Below are 19,952 nucleotides of genomic sequence, written 5' to 3' on the forward strand. Positions count from 1 at the left end.
TTCATAATGCTCCAAAAATATAAATAAATAATAACCCGTCAATACGTACATGTAAAGAAATGACTGAATCGTGTACGTCCAAATATTTATGTGCATTTCAATTAGTAATCAGATTTTATTTCACATCGAAACGTTATTTATAAATACATAATTTTCTTTAAGTTTGTTTTATCAGATCACATATCAGCTTCGTATTTGTAATTATATGTCCAATTGATGATGATAATAGAGACGATATATTTAGTAAGGTACAGTCCATGCTTGTACTTCTACATACATACGTTTTACAGTTACGTAAACTTGTTTAACTGATTTTTTTAACTCGTAGAAATGAGTAGATAATTTGTTAAATTTGTGGATTAATTCTAGAAACATATAGTTTTAATTCTCAGTAGTCACATACGTGCATATAACCTATTACAGATAATTATCCGTATATAATACAACTACAACTTTGACATTGAATATTAAACATTAGATACATTTTTCTACCCGAAATACCAGTAGATTCTGGACTTCCCAATAGATATTCAGATGAACGATCGACTTTATGGTTAATTTTGTAGAAAGTTGATCAATGGAGCATAAGAAACATTTCATGTACATACGCAGAAAGCAGTTTCAGAGTTAGATAAGTAAGTAAATTCATTCACCATTGCAAGTGAGGACAGATTATCTTTTTCATATTAGAAACACACAAATTGTATCGTGATATAATCTACGACGTAGATATTTACACAGTTGAGGGTGACGTATTACGGAGGTTGATGGCATGATTTTGGTCGATTAAGACTTGCGGCTAAGAGGACCACGTATGTAATTGCACAATTTAAGCTTCGTCATTTTGAGTATATTTTTAAAAACCAGCTCTTATGCGGCCATTATTTTTGGCATTTCTGTATCATTTGCACATCATTTACTATGCAACGACACAGTCCCCCTGGGCTCCGCTGCTGCCGGATGTGTCCCTCATTTGTGGCTTGGATTTCTTGCTGGAGCGTCGAATGAGACTCCTGCTCCGTGGCTTGCTTCGACTCAAGCTGCCCCCCGCGTCCTCAAAGTCGAAGTGGCCAGAGGACCCCGTCGGAGTGCTCATCGTTCCTCGCAACAAGCTCAGCCCTCCGAGCCGCGGACTGTTGCAGGCGGACGAGGGGGGTGTGGCAGGTTGTGGTTGCGCTCCTTTCCCGCCACTACCTTTCGTTCCCGCGTACGCGCTCGACCTGCGCCGAAGTCCGCCCCCAGCCCCAAAAAATCCACCCGGCGCTGCTTCCGCCACACTCGCAGTCGGACACAGTTGAGACAGTTGGAGAAAGGTTTTAAATAACTGCGAGAAAGGACAAAAACTCGATAATGATAAAAGCACATGGTGAGCAAGCTATCAAATTATGGATGCTGTTGCATTTGTGAATGTACTTTCGTACATAATTTGAAGTGGGAATTTATAGTGGAATTTTCCCAGCTAGTCACCTCGTCTGCATATTTTGACGCGTTAGCAAGAGACATAGTCACAGAGTGTTTATTCAACATGGAAAGCCCGTATCGCTGACAATGGCCACAGTGAGATTTATGCAAATGAGGTGACCCGCACGAAAAATTCAACTGTACTATGATACATTTATGATGCTAATAAAATGAGCTTACTTCCTTCACGTTGGCTCCCGTCTTGGCGGAACATTCCATAGCTTTTCCCCTGAAATAATAAGAAAGTAAATAGTTACACTACGGGAGAGAAATTATTGATTGCGCGAGACGCTTTCCCAAGTTTTTGACATCTGCCGGATTGAAATTGGGGTTCTGCGTCGTTGTGCTGCCTATGCCCACCAATCCGTATCTTGGAGATGAAACCTGTCATATCTGGATTTGAATAATAGGATCTTTGAGATGTGTGTCGGTCACTGCCAAGTCGACAACAAGCTTGAAATGTTTGAAGCTCAACAACGTCAGAAACTTTATTTGATAGCTCAACACTTTTTGTCACCTCTCATCAGTCTCGAGTCCTACATGTCTAGATGCCCAGATCCATGCTCATACATTTCGCCTGGTTTCCTGGCTACCGGGGATCTGTATCCCATCCGACGAGAACTCTGTTCACCACTCATAATCATCTTTCCCAGTTGTTATGTCGTTTTAGCAAGATCTATTGTTTCCATTTACTTCTTGGCCACTTTCCTTCTCCTCCTCATTTTGGCACTCGGGTACTCGACGAAGAACCGCCTTAATCCAGGACCATTTTGAAAGACAACCTGCTTTTCTCCAACTCGACATAACATTTTATAGGGCTGGATCTACCGACGGCTTTCATTGTTCCATTTAACCACATCCCGTCAAGTTCTTGAGCCATCTACTAAAAGTACGGGAGCAAGTCCAATGAACTCATGTATGTGAAACGCCTCGATTCTACTTCTCAGCAGCCGCAGACACACAATATGCACAAAGTTGGGGAGTGAGACATATTTATTAGACCACAAGATCAAAAATGTGCGTATACATAGAATAGCATTATGTACATATTCCTCGTTGTCCCTAAAAGTCGGTCGCTTTCCTCTGAGAAAACCTGGACCGGCCAAGGAGCGATGAACATGTTGCAACAAAAGTTAGGAAAAAATTATTATCTTGTCTTTTCTACGTACGTGCCTTGGAATTGTGTGTATGCATGAGACGAGAGTTGAGGAGTGCAGCCAGGCGTGTTTCATACTTTGATTACGCCAACTTTCGCAACCCACTCTGCCTCCTGCGCATTTTACAAGGGAAATAATAAATTGGAAGGATGTTATTTCTTTGTTACGACTAGAAAATTACAACTCATTCGGGGAATAGTTGTCGGGGTGCTCCTTCCCCAGTGAGCAACCAAGTAATGATCTCGTTTGTTCAGGGACGGTTGGAAACCCGATCATCATTATCGTATTATCCTCACAAAGAGGGCATAACTTTAATGGGATGTTTTGGACTCTGACATTCAGTGAGTAAACGCCAACTCTCCTGCATACGTACGACTTTCTCTACATGGTTGGTCCTCCTCTTTAATTCCTACGTAACTGGACGAGTTTCATGAAAACTGTAGCAAAATTGTTGACAAAATGAGAATAAAGTTTCATCACTGATGATTCCAATCAACATTGTTTGTCTCCACGTGTGCTGGATTTTTGCAAACTTTTTTTGCCTTGAGTGCTTCAATTATTCAAGGTTCGTCTCCGTCTCTCTTTGCTTGTTCCACGAAACGATTTCAAGAAAAAGAGACAAGTGGGCGCGACGACAATTTTCCAATTTACTCCTTCCTAGAAATGTTCATGAAAGTATGCAAAGTTTCCAATCTCCAACAAACAAGCCTTGCAAACATCACAATTACGAGCATCACTCAAGTGAAAATTTCAGACCAATCTAAATGCGCCAACGATCCGGCGGTGGTGTGTATTTATTAGGACGGTCTTTCTATCTTTCGCAGAATTTCAATCTCCATCCTACTGTGAAGCAACTTTTGCTTTGAAAGTCTCCCAATAATTAACAGTCGTCAGTGATCAAACACTTTTAACCTTGAGGGAAAGCATGAAAAGTAATCGGAAACGTATAATTGTGTATCCCAGGATCATGATCGTGATGAAAATGAAGTCTCAGTTGCAGAATGTGAAGACTAATGTTTGGTTGTGATAAGTATCTAGGTGGGCGCATAGCTGAACCACGAATTCAGTTCTATACAGCTTCAACTTTTTAGCTATAGATGATCTACCACGTTTATTAGCTCGATAGTAATTCCGCCAATGACAAGTGGAATGTTGAAGGCAGTTTCTTTGGAAAGCTGTATGTACATAAGTAGTTCGTTATGCAGTGAAATTGTCAATGTGCATGCGCAATAACAATAATTGCCATTTCCTTGAATGTGCAGGTGTCTTATGTACCTGCATAGGAACAAACATGCTGAATAATAATGGTCAGAATGGGTAGGTAGGAAATATTGGTAGTTTTGGATGTTGGTGTAATTTATGAGGAATTGCATAAATCCTTAATCCTCTCCTGCTTAGAGAGGTCTGGAGGAATTGTTTCCGTAATTAGGACATAAGTCGGACTTATGTATAATTTAATCAGAAACTCCTTAGATTTTTATGTCGTAAGTGACCTTTTGGTAATTACGCTCTCGAGATAAGAGCTCGTGCAATAATCCGCATCTTCACATCAAACGGAAGGAGAAAGCAAGCAGCAGCGGCATGTTTCCAACAACTACTTGGTCAGAGTCGTAAGTATGCAATGCGTGGCAAGAAGAAGGGCTGCTTGTTTGTACACTGCTTGGATTGGTTGGTTCTCTCTCTTGATGAGAACACGAAGGAAATTGTGGTTTGTTGTTGTGTGTGTGCAAAGAGACGAAATGAAAATTTTATTTGTGGGAAACTTTCTCTCGTCGCTGTAGCGAAAGTTGATCAAATTTCAGGCCCCACCTGGTTTATTTATACAAAGAACAAGTCCCTCGACTAAATCCCTCGTTCCCACAAACTCTTCCCATTAACAAGGACCGACTCCCTTGAACCACTTCTTCATCATTCCCCCCGTCATGGCGTGCAAGCATCCCATTAACGTTCCTTACCCTATGCGTGTAGACACCTTTGCCCCCACTTCTACATATCTGCATAAGTAGACACACGTATATCTGCACGTGTCCGATTCGTTGTATTAATTTTGCTGCATCAACTAAGAAGATGTGCATGGCTACCAACACGAGTCTGGGAAGGAATTAGTGTGCACACACGCGAGTGGAGGTGGATTGTAAAATCCTCCTGTCCCAATTGTTCCGACAGATTCATATGCAAACATGTAAAAGCTGTTTTGTGCCCTTCATTTCATTCCATCAAAGAGGGGGAAGTTCTCTGGGGAACTCGGGGCAAATTGTTAAAAGGAGTTTCTCCAAATAAAACTGTGTTGTTCAGAACAACTCCTCGCAGTCGGCTCAGAATTGGGTTCGAGCATATGCACGTTGAATTCTTCTTCTTCTTCTCCTCACACCATGGGCTGGAGGTATTGCAAGCCTTCTAATTCCGGTGGGATTTCTTGGCTAATGTTATGCACGGGATTTTACTGCAGGGATCGTGAAAGGTAGAATAAAATTTATACGCACTTAAGAAATTGTATTTAGTGAGAGCCTGCGATTAATTTAACTTCAAGATCAATGCTCCTGTCTCGGAGGATATGTATTTAGGATTAAAGAGAAAATTTCAAATTGGTAGGCAAAGATAACATTCTTTTTGGCTACGTTTTCTACTACGCAAAATAATTCGATTGGCCTAGGTCGAAGCCAGAATAACAGTAGTAAATATGCAAATTACTTACAACTTTGCACACATGTAACAAAATAACTGCGTATATACTTTTTTGCAAAACAACTTGATTGATTGATTTCAGACTGGATATATGTATGGCTTCGGCAGATTGTTGATCCAAATATTGATCGAGAGATACTCATTGCTTACCTGATTTTTGGTAAATGGTCGTGAATCCAGTCGCAAACCTCGTCAAATTCGACATCCCTCTTAATGGCAGGTAAATCCGCTTTATTTCCCGCAATGATGATTGGAACCTCCTGGAAATCGGATCTGTGCTCACGAATCTCTTCAAAGCAGCATTTCACTTGTTCAAAGCTCTCTTTACTGTCGATGCCGTAGACGAGGAGGAAAGCATGAGCTGTCGTGGAGTCAATAAAATACATAAGTCGCATAAATAAGAGCACTTCTTCCAGAGCGGCTTTGCGAACAATTAGATCATTCGGTAATATCTTTTGTAACCTGTTGTGATTGATAATCTCCGCATCGCAGGGAATTGGAGATCACCTGCCTGAAAGCACAGGAAACACAAGTCTGTAAAGCTTTGTAAGACGATGAGCCCATGTGAGAGACTTACCGTATCCAGTAAGTCCACCTTAAGCGTCGTTGGCCCGATGTCAAACTCCTTTGTATACAAATCCTCCTAATGCACAAAATGAGTCAATTGATATGTAATGTCCAGGGAGAAAACAGATTTTGTCTCACTGAACAGTGAGTGGGAAGGATTTTGTATCATGGAGGAGGTCAGTGGACGCGGAAGCTCTGGGGACATTAACATTAGGAGATGGTGGGGTTTACATAACATGGGCAGACGATTGGGACATTGAATAACGATGGGGACATTGTCCCCCTGTCCCCACACTTCCGCGGAGGAGGTTAAAGGACGCGGTAAGTAGTGCTTACCACCGTAGGCTTGTGTTTTTCTGGATATGTGTTAAACAAGAATCGTTTCACAATGGCGGTCTTGCCGACCCCGGATCCTCCCAAAGTAACGAGGCGAATTCTTCCCAAATCCCCCATTGCCACCCGATTAAGTGTGCTCTTTGAGAACCACTTTCGCCGTCTTATACAACCAACAATTAAACAAAGAGAAAGAAAAATCCTCTCGGAAAAGATTCCAACTGTTTCGGACGCTCTATTATTAAGGGCGAATTATTTCCCTCGTCCAAAATATCGCTCGGAATGGACAAGCCCGTCAGAACTCTGTTTGATTCCTTCTTGCAATTTAACGCTGTCTGCTTTCTTTGATTGCTAAATCAATAGAAAGGATCGATCGTTGACCTGACTCGGTCGTTTTTCATCACCTCAAAAGATCTCGGCTAATTGGGATAATGTGTGGTTACGGGAGAGGAGGTTGCTGGAAGAAATCTCGGTCGTCGGCACACCTGAAATTGAAAAGATTGGGTTAAACATCGACTGGAAATTGGTGTACAACTCTTCATGTCAAATTAGTCCCGTGAGAGCTAATTAGTGACGGGCAGCAAGAGAAAGTTAGCCCTTCGTCAGTGGATATAGGGATCAAATAACATTATGAAACACAGATTGAGCTGATGTGCTCACGGAGATATCCACCAGGCCACGCATGTGAAAAAGTCAGCAACATCAGTACTTCCACTAATGAGGTCCAACTAACTGCATTCCCTTATGACACCCACCACCACCAGATTTGAGTCAACACCCATAACAATTTCTTCTGCTTCATAAGCCCACCCCGAAAACATACTTTTTCCAGCCACCATCAAAGACATGACCATTTTTATGCCGTCGTATCGTGTGTGGATGTGTCGCACACACGTTTTCTTCGCACCACTCAAACGAGAAATATTGTGTTACTGGAGTTGGGCAAGGAGTGAAAGGAAATCAGAGTGGAGAAAGCCACGCCGCACATCAGGCCAAACTAACTAAGAACAAATACACTGAACTGAAATCGTTTGAATGCATGTACCACTCGATAATAAGCATGTGTCTGACAAGGTGTGAACTTGTATTGTCGCAATTTCATCGACTTTAATGTAAATACCAAATATTTGGAAACTTCATGCATCCCATGTAGCTCCAGCACCCTCGAGAAATGAGAAAGGCGGAGATTGGAGAACAGTAAACGTGACAAAAAAGTCACACGTACATACGACGCGAATCTCCGTGTCACACACATGGCGACAATGCGCTTGGTGTAAAAGGTGTAAAAGGTTCTCTCAAAAAGTGGTGATTTGTGACGTCGCTGTGGGACATGGACCCGATTCTTGAGTGATTTTTCACAAGCCTCGAGCCGTTCGAACGGCGTGAGCAGAGTCCTCAGAGACTTGTGGTGGAGACAGATTTCTTAACAGGAAAGTCTCCTCTGGTGACTCAAGTACCATTTCTGTTTGTCCATCCAATTCTGTCGCCACTTCCAAGTTCCCACTGCCATACAACCAACCTTCAAAAGGCCGGAAGAAGGCGCACAGAAAACCAAGTGCAGCTTGTTCAAATATCTCAAAAACCTCCGCAGCATGATTTATTAATATCGCGGTTCTCGATATGAGGGTGTAATTTGTGTGTGCACTTTCTCCGAAACAATCAGGCAGCTGCAATAATTTGTCCGCTTTCACCAATCCAGTTAACGCAACGTTAATAACGTTGCTTCCCCAGTAATCCCATGTCAAGAGGAGAAGTCCGATCTACGATTTCGGAGTGGAAGGAGCAATATTGTGCCGTCATCAGCCCCGTATATCCAACTCCACTCGGAGAAGAATTGAACTTCAACTTGTCTGAAAAAGAAAGCCCTGGTCTGCACGTTCATTTGTATTCCAGGCAACCTCTGCCTGTCTCGCCGTCCTCGTGTTATTGGATTGTGGGCGAAATTTGATCCCTAAATTAAATCGTAGAGCTGTAATGGCGAGAGAAATATCTGTGCATGTATTTATATACGTCTAATATCTAAACGAATTAAATTCTCGTGAAAATATTAAAACTGGTCAACATGCGATTCTATGTAGAAATCAAACCAACGATTATCTTATTGAATAAGCACTTTAAATAGTGGAAAGTGAGAGTATTCATCTTAAATTTAGCAAAAAACAGAAATTCTACTTAAAACTCATTTCCATTTATCCCAATTATTATGCCAATTAACGCCGATTTCAGATCTAACGTAACTGTTCAAAACGGTTATGATTCTGATACGCAGAGTTGTTTGACTCAAGATGGACATGCAGCATAACAAATGTGGGCCGACATTTATTCCTTGTCTCGCATGGTGGGCTTTGCGGAATCCTTGTTGCAACATCCAACTTGAAACCTTCTAACCTTACAAATCCTTCCGGTTCGTGTCGTTCAGCTCAGAAGTGCACAAACGCGAGCAAATTCAGTTTACGGGAAATGGCTTTCTCCCTTAACCGTCAAGCGCCTGGCCAAGCAATAAAATGACATAAGCCGATTGCTGCATGTCAATCAAATAAAGTCAGCGCCCACCCAACACAAACGCTTCGTCCCTGAGCATCTACTTCCTGTGAGGAATCCAGAAGATGGAAATGTATACCAAGTTGCGTATCAACAGGATTTCGACGTATGTAGAAGAACGTGAGAAGAAAAGATGAGTAAATGGGTTGGAATGCATTTTCCATGCTTGTTTACGACTTCTCAGGACGAGTACTACTTTCCAGATTAGTTAAGCCTGGCTTATTTACTACCCCGAATTTTCGGCCATTGTTCTTGTTTCGGGTTAGACTTGTACTAAACAGTCGCTTCTTTGGCTGGTGATGATTTGTATAGGACAGATTAAACCGGTGTGGATGAAATGCTTTGCTTGAACTTCTCTGAGGGCTTCCTCTTTATTTGCTTAAATTTATAATATGGTAATCAAACCGCACGAAAGGAATACTTTCTTCCACTCTAGATTCTCATTTGGTTCACCTTATTTAGCTTTCTGGTATATGTATTTACATGCTTTTAATACTATGTTAAAATCAGGGCGAGGATTCGACAAATTTTGGCTTGAAAACATCCCGAGCGAGACAGATTAATTTTGGGAATGTGTTTTGAAGAAAGTGCGAGCTAGAGTCATGCCTGGCCGAGTGTAATATTACTTCTCGGGTGGGTGTAATTTTAGCCGGAGCACTTTGTGACTGATGACAATTTTCATCAAGAACAAGTATCCCCCCCGAGGCACTTAATAAATGTCTCATTTATGGAGCCACCAGGAAACATGGAGCCCACTTCCCAGCGGTGAGAACTTATTTGCCCTAATTTTGCTAATATATCTGCGCAACAACCCGTCATACCAATCATTCAATTCTAGTCCGTGGTCGTCGTCTTATTTCTCACTCCCCACGAATGGTCCCATATTTCACTGTCCTCGAGCTGCAATATCACATGACGAATTTAACGTCATGTGGTAGCAGCACCGTAACAAGGGTGACAAGCAGTACAGATTGATTTTGATGTGTCACAACCAAGCCAGTATTTTCGGCTGCTGCTAATTGTTGAAATTAATTGGATTCCTGATATTCCTGATATTGGATATGTTTCAAAATAATAATGAACTTGTCGAAGTTATTAATTTGTTTCGTGATTACACATTACTTGCGGTTAAATTTCAAGTTCTGCGACAAAAGAGTCGAAGAATCAGGGAAACTATGCAAGGCTGGAGAATTTGGAGAGTGTACATAAGATTTCATTTACAGGGAACGAAACAAGTTTCAAAGTATTTAACAAATTTGTGACCAAGTTACTACGTGGCTGAATACTTTGACTAGCTATGCAGACCACGTTGTGCAGGGAATAAGTGGTGGGAGTGGGACCTCGCGATAGGTAAAACTTTTTTCTAAAAAGGAAACCGATGCTCATTTAACACCTCCAGTCACGATGTTTTCGGGTTGAATAATATTTGAGCAATTATGTGAATATACTGCATGATAAGTATTGTGTAATCGCATAGAGATTTAATACAAGTTTGAGTACCTATTTTGCTGTCGCCAATTTTAATACTGAAATTGCAAAGTTTATCGGACTTTGTAATTGCGTGGACGGAATATAAATTATGGTCTCTCAATGTACACCGTGACGAATGAAGATTTTGATTGGATGCGTATGTATGTACATAAGATTGAAAAATTACTTCATCTTTGGCTGAATTTAATTACACGAAATAGGTCATTCATTCGCAGGGAAGATCATTTTTGAGATAAATTCTGAGAAGTTTATTATAATAAAGTTCTAAGCCATGTTTTTCATTCCGTTCAAGTTCTGATTGGAAAACCCGTGTTCATCATTTTTCTGGGAAGTCGAATCACAAACATCAGCATAATTTCCATCCTCCAAGCACCGCATTACATAGAAATGAATACGAAAGTTGATTAAACTAGAATTACATAAAACGTGCTGGTATAATTGGATGAAGATGAATTCATTCCCCAACAAACATTTTACAATTTTAATGATCACTTTATACGTGGGCATAAACTAGCGATTTCCTCCCATAAGTTGGATAAATCGAGTGATCCCCATTGCCCCACGTACATATCGCACAAGAACCAGACACGGTGAAAGTAGGGCAGGAGTAAAATGGTCACAATGTTTATCCATGCTTCAGCCAGTGGTTTCAGTACAAGAGTAAATTCGAGGGATGACATATTTAATAATGTTTGTTGACTTGGAAAGAGAGGCAATGACGCAGTCCTGCAAAAACACATGTTCATCGACTTTCACTTTTAGTCGCAATTATGTACACGACGAGAGTCGCGGAAATCACCACCATTTGCACACTCTCATTACACTGCATGACAACAAGACGAGCTCCGTACGTATGCTGACTTATTCAATATGCCGTCTGAACAGAAGACAGAACGAGAAACTGGGCTCATTAAATATTTACTGAATAATAATCATATGCGTCCATTTAAATCCTGCTTGCCCAACTTTGACGACTTTTTCAGAGAGGATGCACTGGAGTCGAACCTTGCACCGGAAAAATGCTGCTCTCTTGTATTGCGCCCCAGAAAGCTTTGCAGTGTATCGTGCCGTTTGGAAATGAGTTGTGAAATATTTAGTGGAGATGAATATTGTTATTAGCTTTTGCATAGGGATGAGCATATCTGTGAAACCTGTATGCACTGAGGTCTCGCTTTTCTCCGCAGAATCGGGACTGGAACTTGAGCTCAAAAGTCTCCTCTCTGATCACAAGCAGTGCCGGAGCAGCCCCTCGATTACACGGTGCGTATTGATTGTCACGTCCTGGAGGAAGTCGTCTCGTTTCAAGTATTCATGAGTCCACTCGGAGGGCCAGTTATCCAACGGTATTTATGAGTGGGCTTTCTAATTGGGTCCCCCGGTGCGTGTCTCATGATCATGGATGGTTTCGTGAAATGTGAAATAAGACTTTCACCAGGTTTCGGAAATTTTCCATCTACTTTGAGAAATACTTTTCGAGTTGTTGGTAGTTTACATAAGTGTGTTACGTATCTATATTGCGAGGACAATCCCTCAGAGCGAGTAGCACTTTTAGGAAGAGCTGCTCTTTCAGAAAACCTGCATGACACAGATATCTATGTCGTTGTTGCTGTTGCGGTGTGACAATTGATTCGCATGTAAAACTTGCCAGGCTGGGGGCAGAGTAATGCAATCAGCAAGTTTTCAAACTCGAACGACTTTTTTTCTCAATCCGCTCAGGAAAGGAGTTCTGACGAGTGATCGGAGAAAGTATGAACTGCTGCGTCTTCCTCTCATGTAGTGCAAAAGGCAGCTGAGGGTGCCTAAAGGCGCACAAATATGCACCAGTTTTTCTCTCTCGTTGACAAAATACTTCATTGTTATACATTTCCGGGGTTGGAAATAGGATAATTCAAAGTATTCTATAGCTAAGAATAATAAAACCTGGTTACACATGAACGAGTATTTGATGCTGCATCATCGAATAATAATATAGAGAAACGAATGCTTCATTCCCTATCAGTACAATCATTACGAAGAATTTACAACAAAGTTACGTGTCTACACCACCTTAGGGAACTGCATTTAATTAATGAGTGTTTAATTAGCAGTAGTTAAACCTCCAGTCATAATTGTGTGCATATGATTTTATTAGTATTTAAAATTTGAACCAGTTCTGGAACATTGAGCGCACATCAGAGTGTTGAATTTAACTGAAAATGATGATGATTCCAGACGCCTGAGTCTGAATCGGATGAGAACTTTATTGGTATTCATTTGAGATAATTTGGGTGCATGTGTATGAGCGAGTGTGAGAACATCTTTGCACCCGAATTTTACATCCTTGCTTGGCACCCACGTCACGTAGTATTATTTCGAAATGAGAAAAATTTAGGTGCACCCGTTAAAATGAACGACTAAATTTCAAGGCAAAGTCATTTTCTATACAAAAATGTGATTTGAATATCTGACATCTTCCTCAGCTAAATTTTGTTCCATGCACGCGACCATTGAAAAAAAAATCGAGAGAAACGAGCATGACGAAGATGAGGCAAAGTTGTTACGAAACGGAGTGAAATTATACATACATTATCATAACGTTCATAATCAAGGTTGTGCAACGCTCAGAATCAGGAGGCTACAGAAATAATGAAATGGAATGAGACTGAAATGCACTAATACTCGCTCGCTTGAAGAGAATTGGCGTTAATGATGACATATTTTGTTACAACGTATTAAATAACATTTCGGAGGACAAACTTCAGAAACATGAAGACACACGCAAACACACTCGGGATGTTTGTGAAGGTTTGCGAGGAGAGGCCCGTCCGCCTGCAAAATTACACGAGAAAGCAGAACTAGCAAATAAAAACAAAGCAGCACGGGTTCGAATGTTTACACTGATCCAGTTACAACTATTAACCTCAAGGGGCAGTCTACAAAATCTAATAAAATCAGTGCCACCACCACCCCGGAGAGAATTTGTGTCGCCAAACAGAGAGCCGTTTGTTCTCTTGTTGGGTTTACCGTCGCCACTTGACGAAATTTCATCACATTCAATCTCTTCCTCCACAAACGGAGAATCAGCCACGTCCGACATCACAATTCGTTTAATTCAAGGGACACACTGTCACAAAGGGGACTTTATTGCATGGAAAGGTCATCACCACGTTGGTGAACAACTTATGAGTCACAGACAGACTTTTACTTATTGGGCTCATACTCTCAAGTATTTCCACTCTCCGAAATAAGCGACCAAACACAAACACGACTTGTTATGTAGCCATTCATTATATTTCAATTTGTTCGTCGGAAGAGCGGAAGCAAATATCTGTGCTACTTGACATCTTATTTCCAATAAAATTTGCTGGCTTCCTCAGTGTCACCGCTCGTCGTCGCCAAGTACTCAGGACGACAGACACACGAGTAAAGTCGGCATTGTATATATTTGTTTTGTTTCTAGTGCTATTATTGCATCAGAGAGAGCGAGGAGGACATATCGTGAATGGATTCAGGGAATTCGATAGATTGAGTTTAACTGAGCGAGGGGAGTGACATTCCATTCATGTCGTCTCCCCCAATCCAATTAATCCTCTGTCCGTCGGGGCAACAATAGCGACAGAAATTGAAAGTCCGTCACCAGTAACCTTTCGGCAAGGGTGTAATTTTTTGATCTTCACGTCCACTCCTAATCCCTCCTTTTGTTTTATTGTTGACGCAACATGAATATGAGCTGGTGCTGGTTCGATTCAATATGAGAAATAAAAGGCACGAGTGGATGGATTATTTGGTAAATAATAAGCATACGGGTTTTGAACGAGTAGTAGAAATACAAGTAAGGAATACATAAATATGTTGGTACATTGATACTACATATGTAGAAATATTCGTCATTTTTCAACTTAATGGTCGTGAATTAAAGCAAAGCGTTTCTCATTTGAAACATCAATCGTCCGCAGAAACAAAGTCCAGTGCACAGAGAAATCTAACCAGCTAAACTTGATAGCCTTGCCATGATGGCTTCAGATGTAATTTTCCCACACGTGCCATTCCAACTACGGAGAACTCAAATATTCCTCAAATCCTTAGATCTCACTGGGTGGGTCACATTGACCTATGGCGGAGAAAGTCTATACAGCCAAAAAATCCGGTTGTAAGCAGGATGTTGGGGAAAGTGTCCACAAATCAAAGAATTTTAATTAACTATTCTCAAAATGCTCGTTTGTGAGGCTGGTTTGCATTAGCAGACGACCTGGGTGTCTAACCAGATCTCACAGTGCAAAAGTTGCGTATACTTCCTCATCTCGCCCTTCTCGCACATGTCTCCTGTGCGACTGGAGAAGTACACGGGCTGAAATACCCCTTGCTGCTGGGTCGCTAAACTGAGATTGTCAAATATGTCATTTGCATGTGCTATTGTGACATTATCCAACAAACATGAGCAGATATAGCATTTTCGCAAATCTCATATTGTGCTCTCGGTCGTTCGTACTGCACTTTTTGACACAAGTCCACACATGGAGCACTTGGCATACCAAAATCAATTAACTTCTTTGTGAAAGCCCTTTAGAAATCGTAACTGATTTATTGTCCAAAATATTATAATCTGATTGTTTTGAGCATGACCAAATAAAAGGCCAACTCCCACTCGCAATACTTTCTAAAGAATGTGAGCTTCATTGCTATAAATTCTGCATGAAATTTGGCAAGAACTAGAATCATTAAGTGCGTACTTCAGTTGCAATATTTCAATTTGTTTTATCGGCGAGTGATGAAAAATTCGCAGAAAAACTTTGCGGCCATTTCGTGGAAGAGTGTCATGATGATGATGTGCCTATGATGGAAGCATTGCCGGCCGATTAAAATAAAATGACGCTGCAGGGAAAGGATTCGGTTCGCTCGATTTTCCAATTTCTTCTCAGTTTTCACCCCATTGCGATGGATTGGAAACTAAGGAGAGGAGCTTCACTACTTGCCAGGAACACATTTCGATGCCCTATGCATATGTCCCATGGGAGTCCCATGATTGTATTAAAATCCGGGAGTGTTTTCACTCCATGGCCCCATTTACGCCCGCCACACCCACCCAAAGGGACCAAAAACACGAAAAATACCTTTTTCATTCATTTAATTTTGTTCGGATTTTGAAAATTTTTGCACCATTATGCTTACGATGGTTGCTTTCTAATACCCTAAAGCAAACCCAACTTTCTTGTAATTTTGATTTTTTCGAGGACATAAATATATACCTATACATATATATTCAGACATACGCCAGGAAATTTTAAAAAATACTTAAAAAACATATTTTGGAGTTGGATATCAGGAAACGGCTATCTGGGACTACAATTGTACAAGAATTTACCGATAAAGTTTGGATTTTTGTGTTTTTGTCTCCTTTGACTGGGTGTGGCGTGGCGGGTAGAAATGTGGTCATGGAGTGAAAACACACCGAAGGGCATCGAAATGTATTATGGGCGAGTAGTGAAGCTTTCCTCGTAAGTAGCATGTCTGCTTTTATATATCCTTTCAACTCCAGTCACTTCACGTTACAATGCCTTGTATCGCATTTGACAAATCCATTAGACCTTCCTCCTCCTCCGAGCCTCGACTGAAGGCCAGAAGGTTGACTTGGAATCAAACGAGTAGGACAAAGGGCTCCAAGGACTGTTGTTATTGAGAGAAATGAAGCAAATTGAAAAAGAGCTGTCTTGTCTGTCATCTTGTTTTTAGACTCGGTGAAAGCCATGTGAAAGGCCACATTCTTTCGCCCATTCGACTAGGGCAGATTGAGATGCGTACCTACTCTCCAGCATCTCAAACTCACCTTTTAAATGCTACGGGAAAAACTTGATATTCTCAAAGAGCGAATGTGTAATCGTGTTTTGAACTTTTAAAGTGGACCAATATAAAACCAGAGAGCCTCACTTTCCACAAGTGAAATACACCAAAAAACTTTTCATTTATATGAGAAAATGGTTTTTAATCGCCATGAAAGAAATCTTGACTACCGTTTGCATACATAATGCACGCTTAGGATATTACGTATATGATTGAATTATTCTTATAAAGTCTGGCTCGTTGAACGAGCGATAAAAAATTGATGGCGAATTTGAGATTATTTGCAGCATGGAGAAAGTCATCATCATGCGAATCCATTTTTTCTGTATTTCACACATCACAGTCTCGCCAACTCTACTTTTCTCAGCTTGACCGTCAAAACGATCTGTCTTTCTCGGGTGACGTGTCCTGCACATGTCGAAACGGCCAACGTGTTTGTCTGCACAATTTCCCTGTATGTATCCTCACCGTCACCAGTCTTCTACATACATGGATACATAATCTGATTCACGCTCCAACAACCCCCGAGTGACTGGCTGAGCTGCACAGATGACTTCGAAATTGGCAAAGACATTGGAAAACCCTTTCGCGATATCATTCCTGTGCACGCCCTCAATTTTATTGCAGACCTGGATTCAGTTGAAATCTATGTGGTGATTGTGATTGATATCCTCCTCCTGCCCGCCATCACGGGAGATCACACTTTATTATTCCCATCCTTCAGCGGAAGGAATGAGTTGTCACACAAGTATTAAACGTGGCTTTATCGATTTCCATAAACATATCGCCCAGAGATGAGCCACGGCGTGAAACTGCTTATGCACGCGCTTCGTGGGATGGTTGCGTAAAGTTTATCCTTATCAACTTACTTAGTTGTTAGTGCTAAGGTTATCTGCAATCTGTAAAATAAGTACTGCAGAGGCTGAGTTATGTCATCTTTTCGTGATCTGGTAGCCTCACCACCCGTACATGCACGCCAGAAGAATGGAATGATATCGTGCCTCGTGTGTACGTAGTCAGCATGGTAATAGCACCGCAAAGGACCTTCTTCTGAACGTATTGTGACGTGGGTCTGGCCCCATATGCTCGAGTTTGCTAACACAGCTATTTAATCTTGTCATGCTTCAATGCAGTGCTTGTGCTGCTTGTTGATGGGTTTTATCACTTCTAAATACTTATATGGAGGACATGGCAAGTTGGTTCTGTGTTTGTCATCCTCTTCACACCACCCAAGTTCCTTAAACTCTATTAAAATCCAGTGCGGTTCTCAAACCCTTGTTCCTTCAAGTCAATTTCATGCAAAGCCAAAAGACACGTCACATTTTGTGCGGTGGGAGATAGCAGAATTTAGTTGATACTAAAAAATGGAACAATTTTCAAGCACCCGAACAATGCAATCTATAAACCAAATATGCATTTTTTCTGTACCAACAGTTTTCTTTTCTTGGAAGCCATGCTACTTTATAAGAATGGCGTGTTTGTCCGTCTTTTGTACTGATTCCACTACTAAAGACTTGTCCGTTTTTTAACCAAAATACGCAGCCACGAAATAGGATGTGTCACAGGTCAATAGCATATATAATCTGTTCGAACTGTGAATGGTACTTTTGGCTGGACTGCCAACAAGCGAAAACCAAACGTATTCCGAGTGCCATCCGTACTTTCGTACGCCCGTTGAAAGTAAGTACTTGTTTATTCGAGAGTGGTGATAGGGATTGTGTGTCTGTGATATGGCAGTGCAAACATTCAAATATTTACCCCTAGGTAAACCTAAAAACACTTAACGGGAATGCAGAGACAACACACATGCACATACTTTCCCCCATGCCTAATCCAGACCCAGTTCCAACTTCTGAAGTTTCCTGCATCACCAACCTGCACAATTCCACGGACCGAGTACATACACATGTATTACATACGTCCATATGGGCGACTGTGTGTCCTCGTATATGTAGAACGCAGAGATTTACCTTGATACAACCTTAAATTTAAACTCGTGTCTTTCTTGTCTCTTGACATAATGATGAATGATATCGGCATTTTCGCCATGCTCCATTTGATTTTTGGACTCGGGTGAGTGTGCATTGCAAATTGTGGGTCCTTCATAATGCGAATTCTCTTTGAGGGTGTAAAGGGGAGTTGGAGGAGGAGACGCGAATGGGAGATGGAGGAGGATGATACGACAGAGAATGAGATATAGCTTTCCCTTTTCATTCCAATTCTTTGCAACCTCATAAAGTATGGCATTTCATAATCCGCACACAGTGAGTGCGATGGTGCATATCTGCATTCATCGAGATATGAACCCTGCTGGAGAAAGCAATCCAACTCAATGCAAAATTCCTGAGAGAACTGGATACTGTACAAAATTGGGGATGATTCCTCCCATTGTGGTTCATTCGTACAACATTGGGCTGGCTATACGCTCAGTTTTCCTATTAGGCTCCATTACGTACGTGTAAGGAGGCCACAGCGCGTTGGATTAATTTGAAAGTCAGTGAAACTTTCCATTTTCAGATTTTCTCTCACGGCAAGCACGCTCCTGCTTTCGTGGGTTGAAATGCATCACAAGTTCTCAAATTGTCTGACTGGATGAGAAATGGGCCAATGCATGCAATTTTTGCGGTTCTTTAAGACTTGGAGTAAGCTGTTCACACAATGGCTTTGTTGGCTGATATGGATATGAAAGAACTGATTGATTTGAATTATGCGCGTTTCGCTGTCTAATACATGGTTAAATCTGTAATTGAAATTGACAAGAGAAAAATTTTCTATCACAAGAACAGCCAACTTTCTTGAGCGTAAGCAAATAGGTATTTCGCTAGTTCAGACTCTGAATCATTAATCATTCGAAATTAGGACACGCGATTAATTTGCATACAAATTCGTTCTTGATTATTTGTTTCAATTACTTGAAAAGTAAGTTTAATGCAATTAGTTGAGCCTGCGCTGGTTTATTCAGCTTAACAATACGAGTCACATCGATAATACGGTTCACATGACACACGTGTTTGCCAGAGTTGAAACGTAAAGCATTTTCATTCCAGGAATGCAAGAATATAAACGAATCTTTTTCTCACCTCGTAAATAGAGTTGGATCCCTCTCACAACTTCAAAATCTGCAACATTGTCCGTTCTTCTTTGTTGATGGGTGCGCAAACTCATTTGAAGGAGGACTCGTTAACAAATGTTGCGACTGGATCCCAGCAGAAGCGTGTAACAATTTGAGTAGTGGTCATCCAAGACTTGTCACTTTCTTCGTTAGCTGGTGGTTGGTAAAAGTGGTGGTGGTGGTGGTGGTGGTGAAAGGGCAGCCAGGAGAGCTGTGTGGTCGGATCCAGAGTCCAGAGTAAACTCCAGCTTGACGGGGAGAAAGCACGCACTTTTGTTACCGTCGTCTTTCTCTCTGGGAAGGCGCTGCTGAGATGAGACGACGGACGGAACCATCTTGGACACTCGGTCTCCCTTTCCTCCACGAAACCTTTCCTTCAAGTGGACCACTCTGCTTTCCCATGCATCTTGATTCCACTCCTACTTTCCCCCACCACTACCTCGGCCCTTTGTTAGCCTCGAGAATAGGCTACACAAATACTTCGGAGGACACCTTCCCAGTGCTTCGTTTCTTGCACTGCAAAGCTAGAAACTGCAAGAAATATGCGCAATCTGGCCACACGCCATATGAATTATAGCGAAAGGGGCATAGTTTCTTGCGCCTTGCATTTCTTGCAGGTCAAAATAGCTGCAAGAAACCACTTTCTTGCAAGTGGTTACTTTAACCCGAAGCACTGCACCTTCCACTGGTGCTGCTCTCCTTATCGTTCTTTTGATGATGTGATACCTACTCGACGTATATATTCCAAGTGCTTTCCTGTATCATTCACCGAGAACAATGACGACACG

General features: G+C 41.4%; 1 protein-coding gene across 1 annotated transcript; it reads right to left on the minus strand.

The window, feature by feature from the left end:
• Window positions 1-96: 96 nt before the first annotated feature.
• Window positions 97-19,457, minus strand: LOC110858549 (GTP-binding protein Di-Ras2). The gene is made up of 7 exons (XM_022107365.2): window positions 19,133-19,457; window positions 6,207-6,688; window positions 5,881-5,946; window positions 5,766-5,814; window positions 5,454-5,664; window positions 1,642-1,690; window positions 97-1,324 (listed from the first exon to the last, which is right to left on the minus strand). The coding sequence occupies exons 2-7, from the start codon at window positions 6,321-6,323 to the stop codon at window positions 920-922; spliced, it is 897 nt and encodes a 298-aa protein (XP_021963057.1). The 5' UTR covers window positions 6,324-6,688; window positions 19,133-19,457; the 3' UTR covers window positions 97-919.
• Window positions 19,458-19,952: the final 495 nt, after the last annotated feature.

The sequence above is a fragment of the Folsomia candida genome, unplaced genomic scaffold, assembly GCF_002217175.1.
Source record: "Folsomia candida strain VU population unplaced genomic scaffold, ASM221717v1 Fcan01_Sc021, whole genome shotgun sequence".
NCBI lineage: Eukaryota > Metazoa > Arthropoda > Collembola > Entomobryomorpha > Isotomidae > Folsomia > Folsomia candida.

What these genes read in the sequence shown, in the direction of transcription:
- LOC110858549 (XM_022107365.2), bottom strand. Translation starts at nt 6,323, where the DNA reads ATGGGGGATTTGGGAAGAATTCGCCTCGTTACTTTGGGAGGATCCGGG. An exon ending in AAAAACACAAGCCTACGGTG is followed by an intron (nt 5,947 to 6,206) that starts GTAAGCACTACT and finishes TTTGTGCATTAG; the next exon opens with GAGGATTTGTATACAAAGGA. An exon ending in GACCATTTACCAAAAATCAG is followed by an intron (nt 1,691 to 5,453) that starts GTAAGCAATGAG and finishes TTATTATTTCAG; the next exon opens with GGGAAAAGCTATGGAATGTT.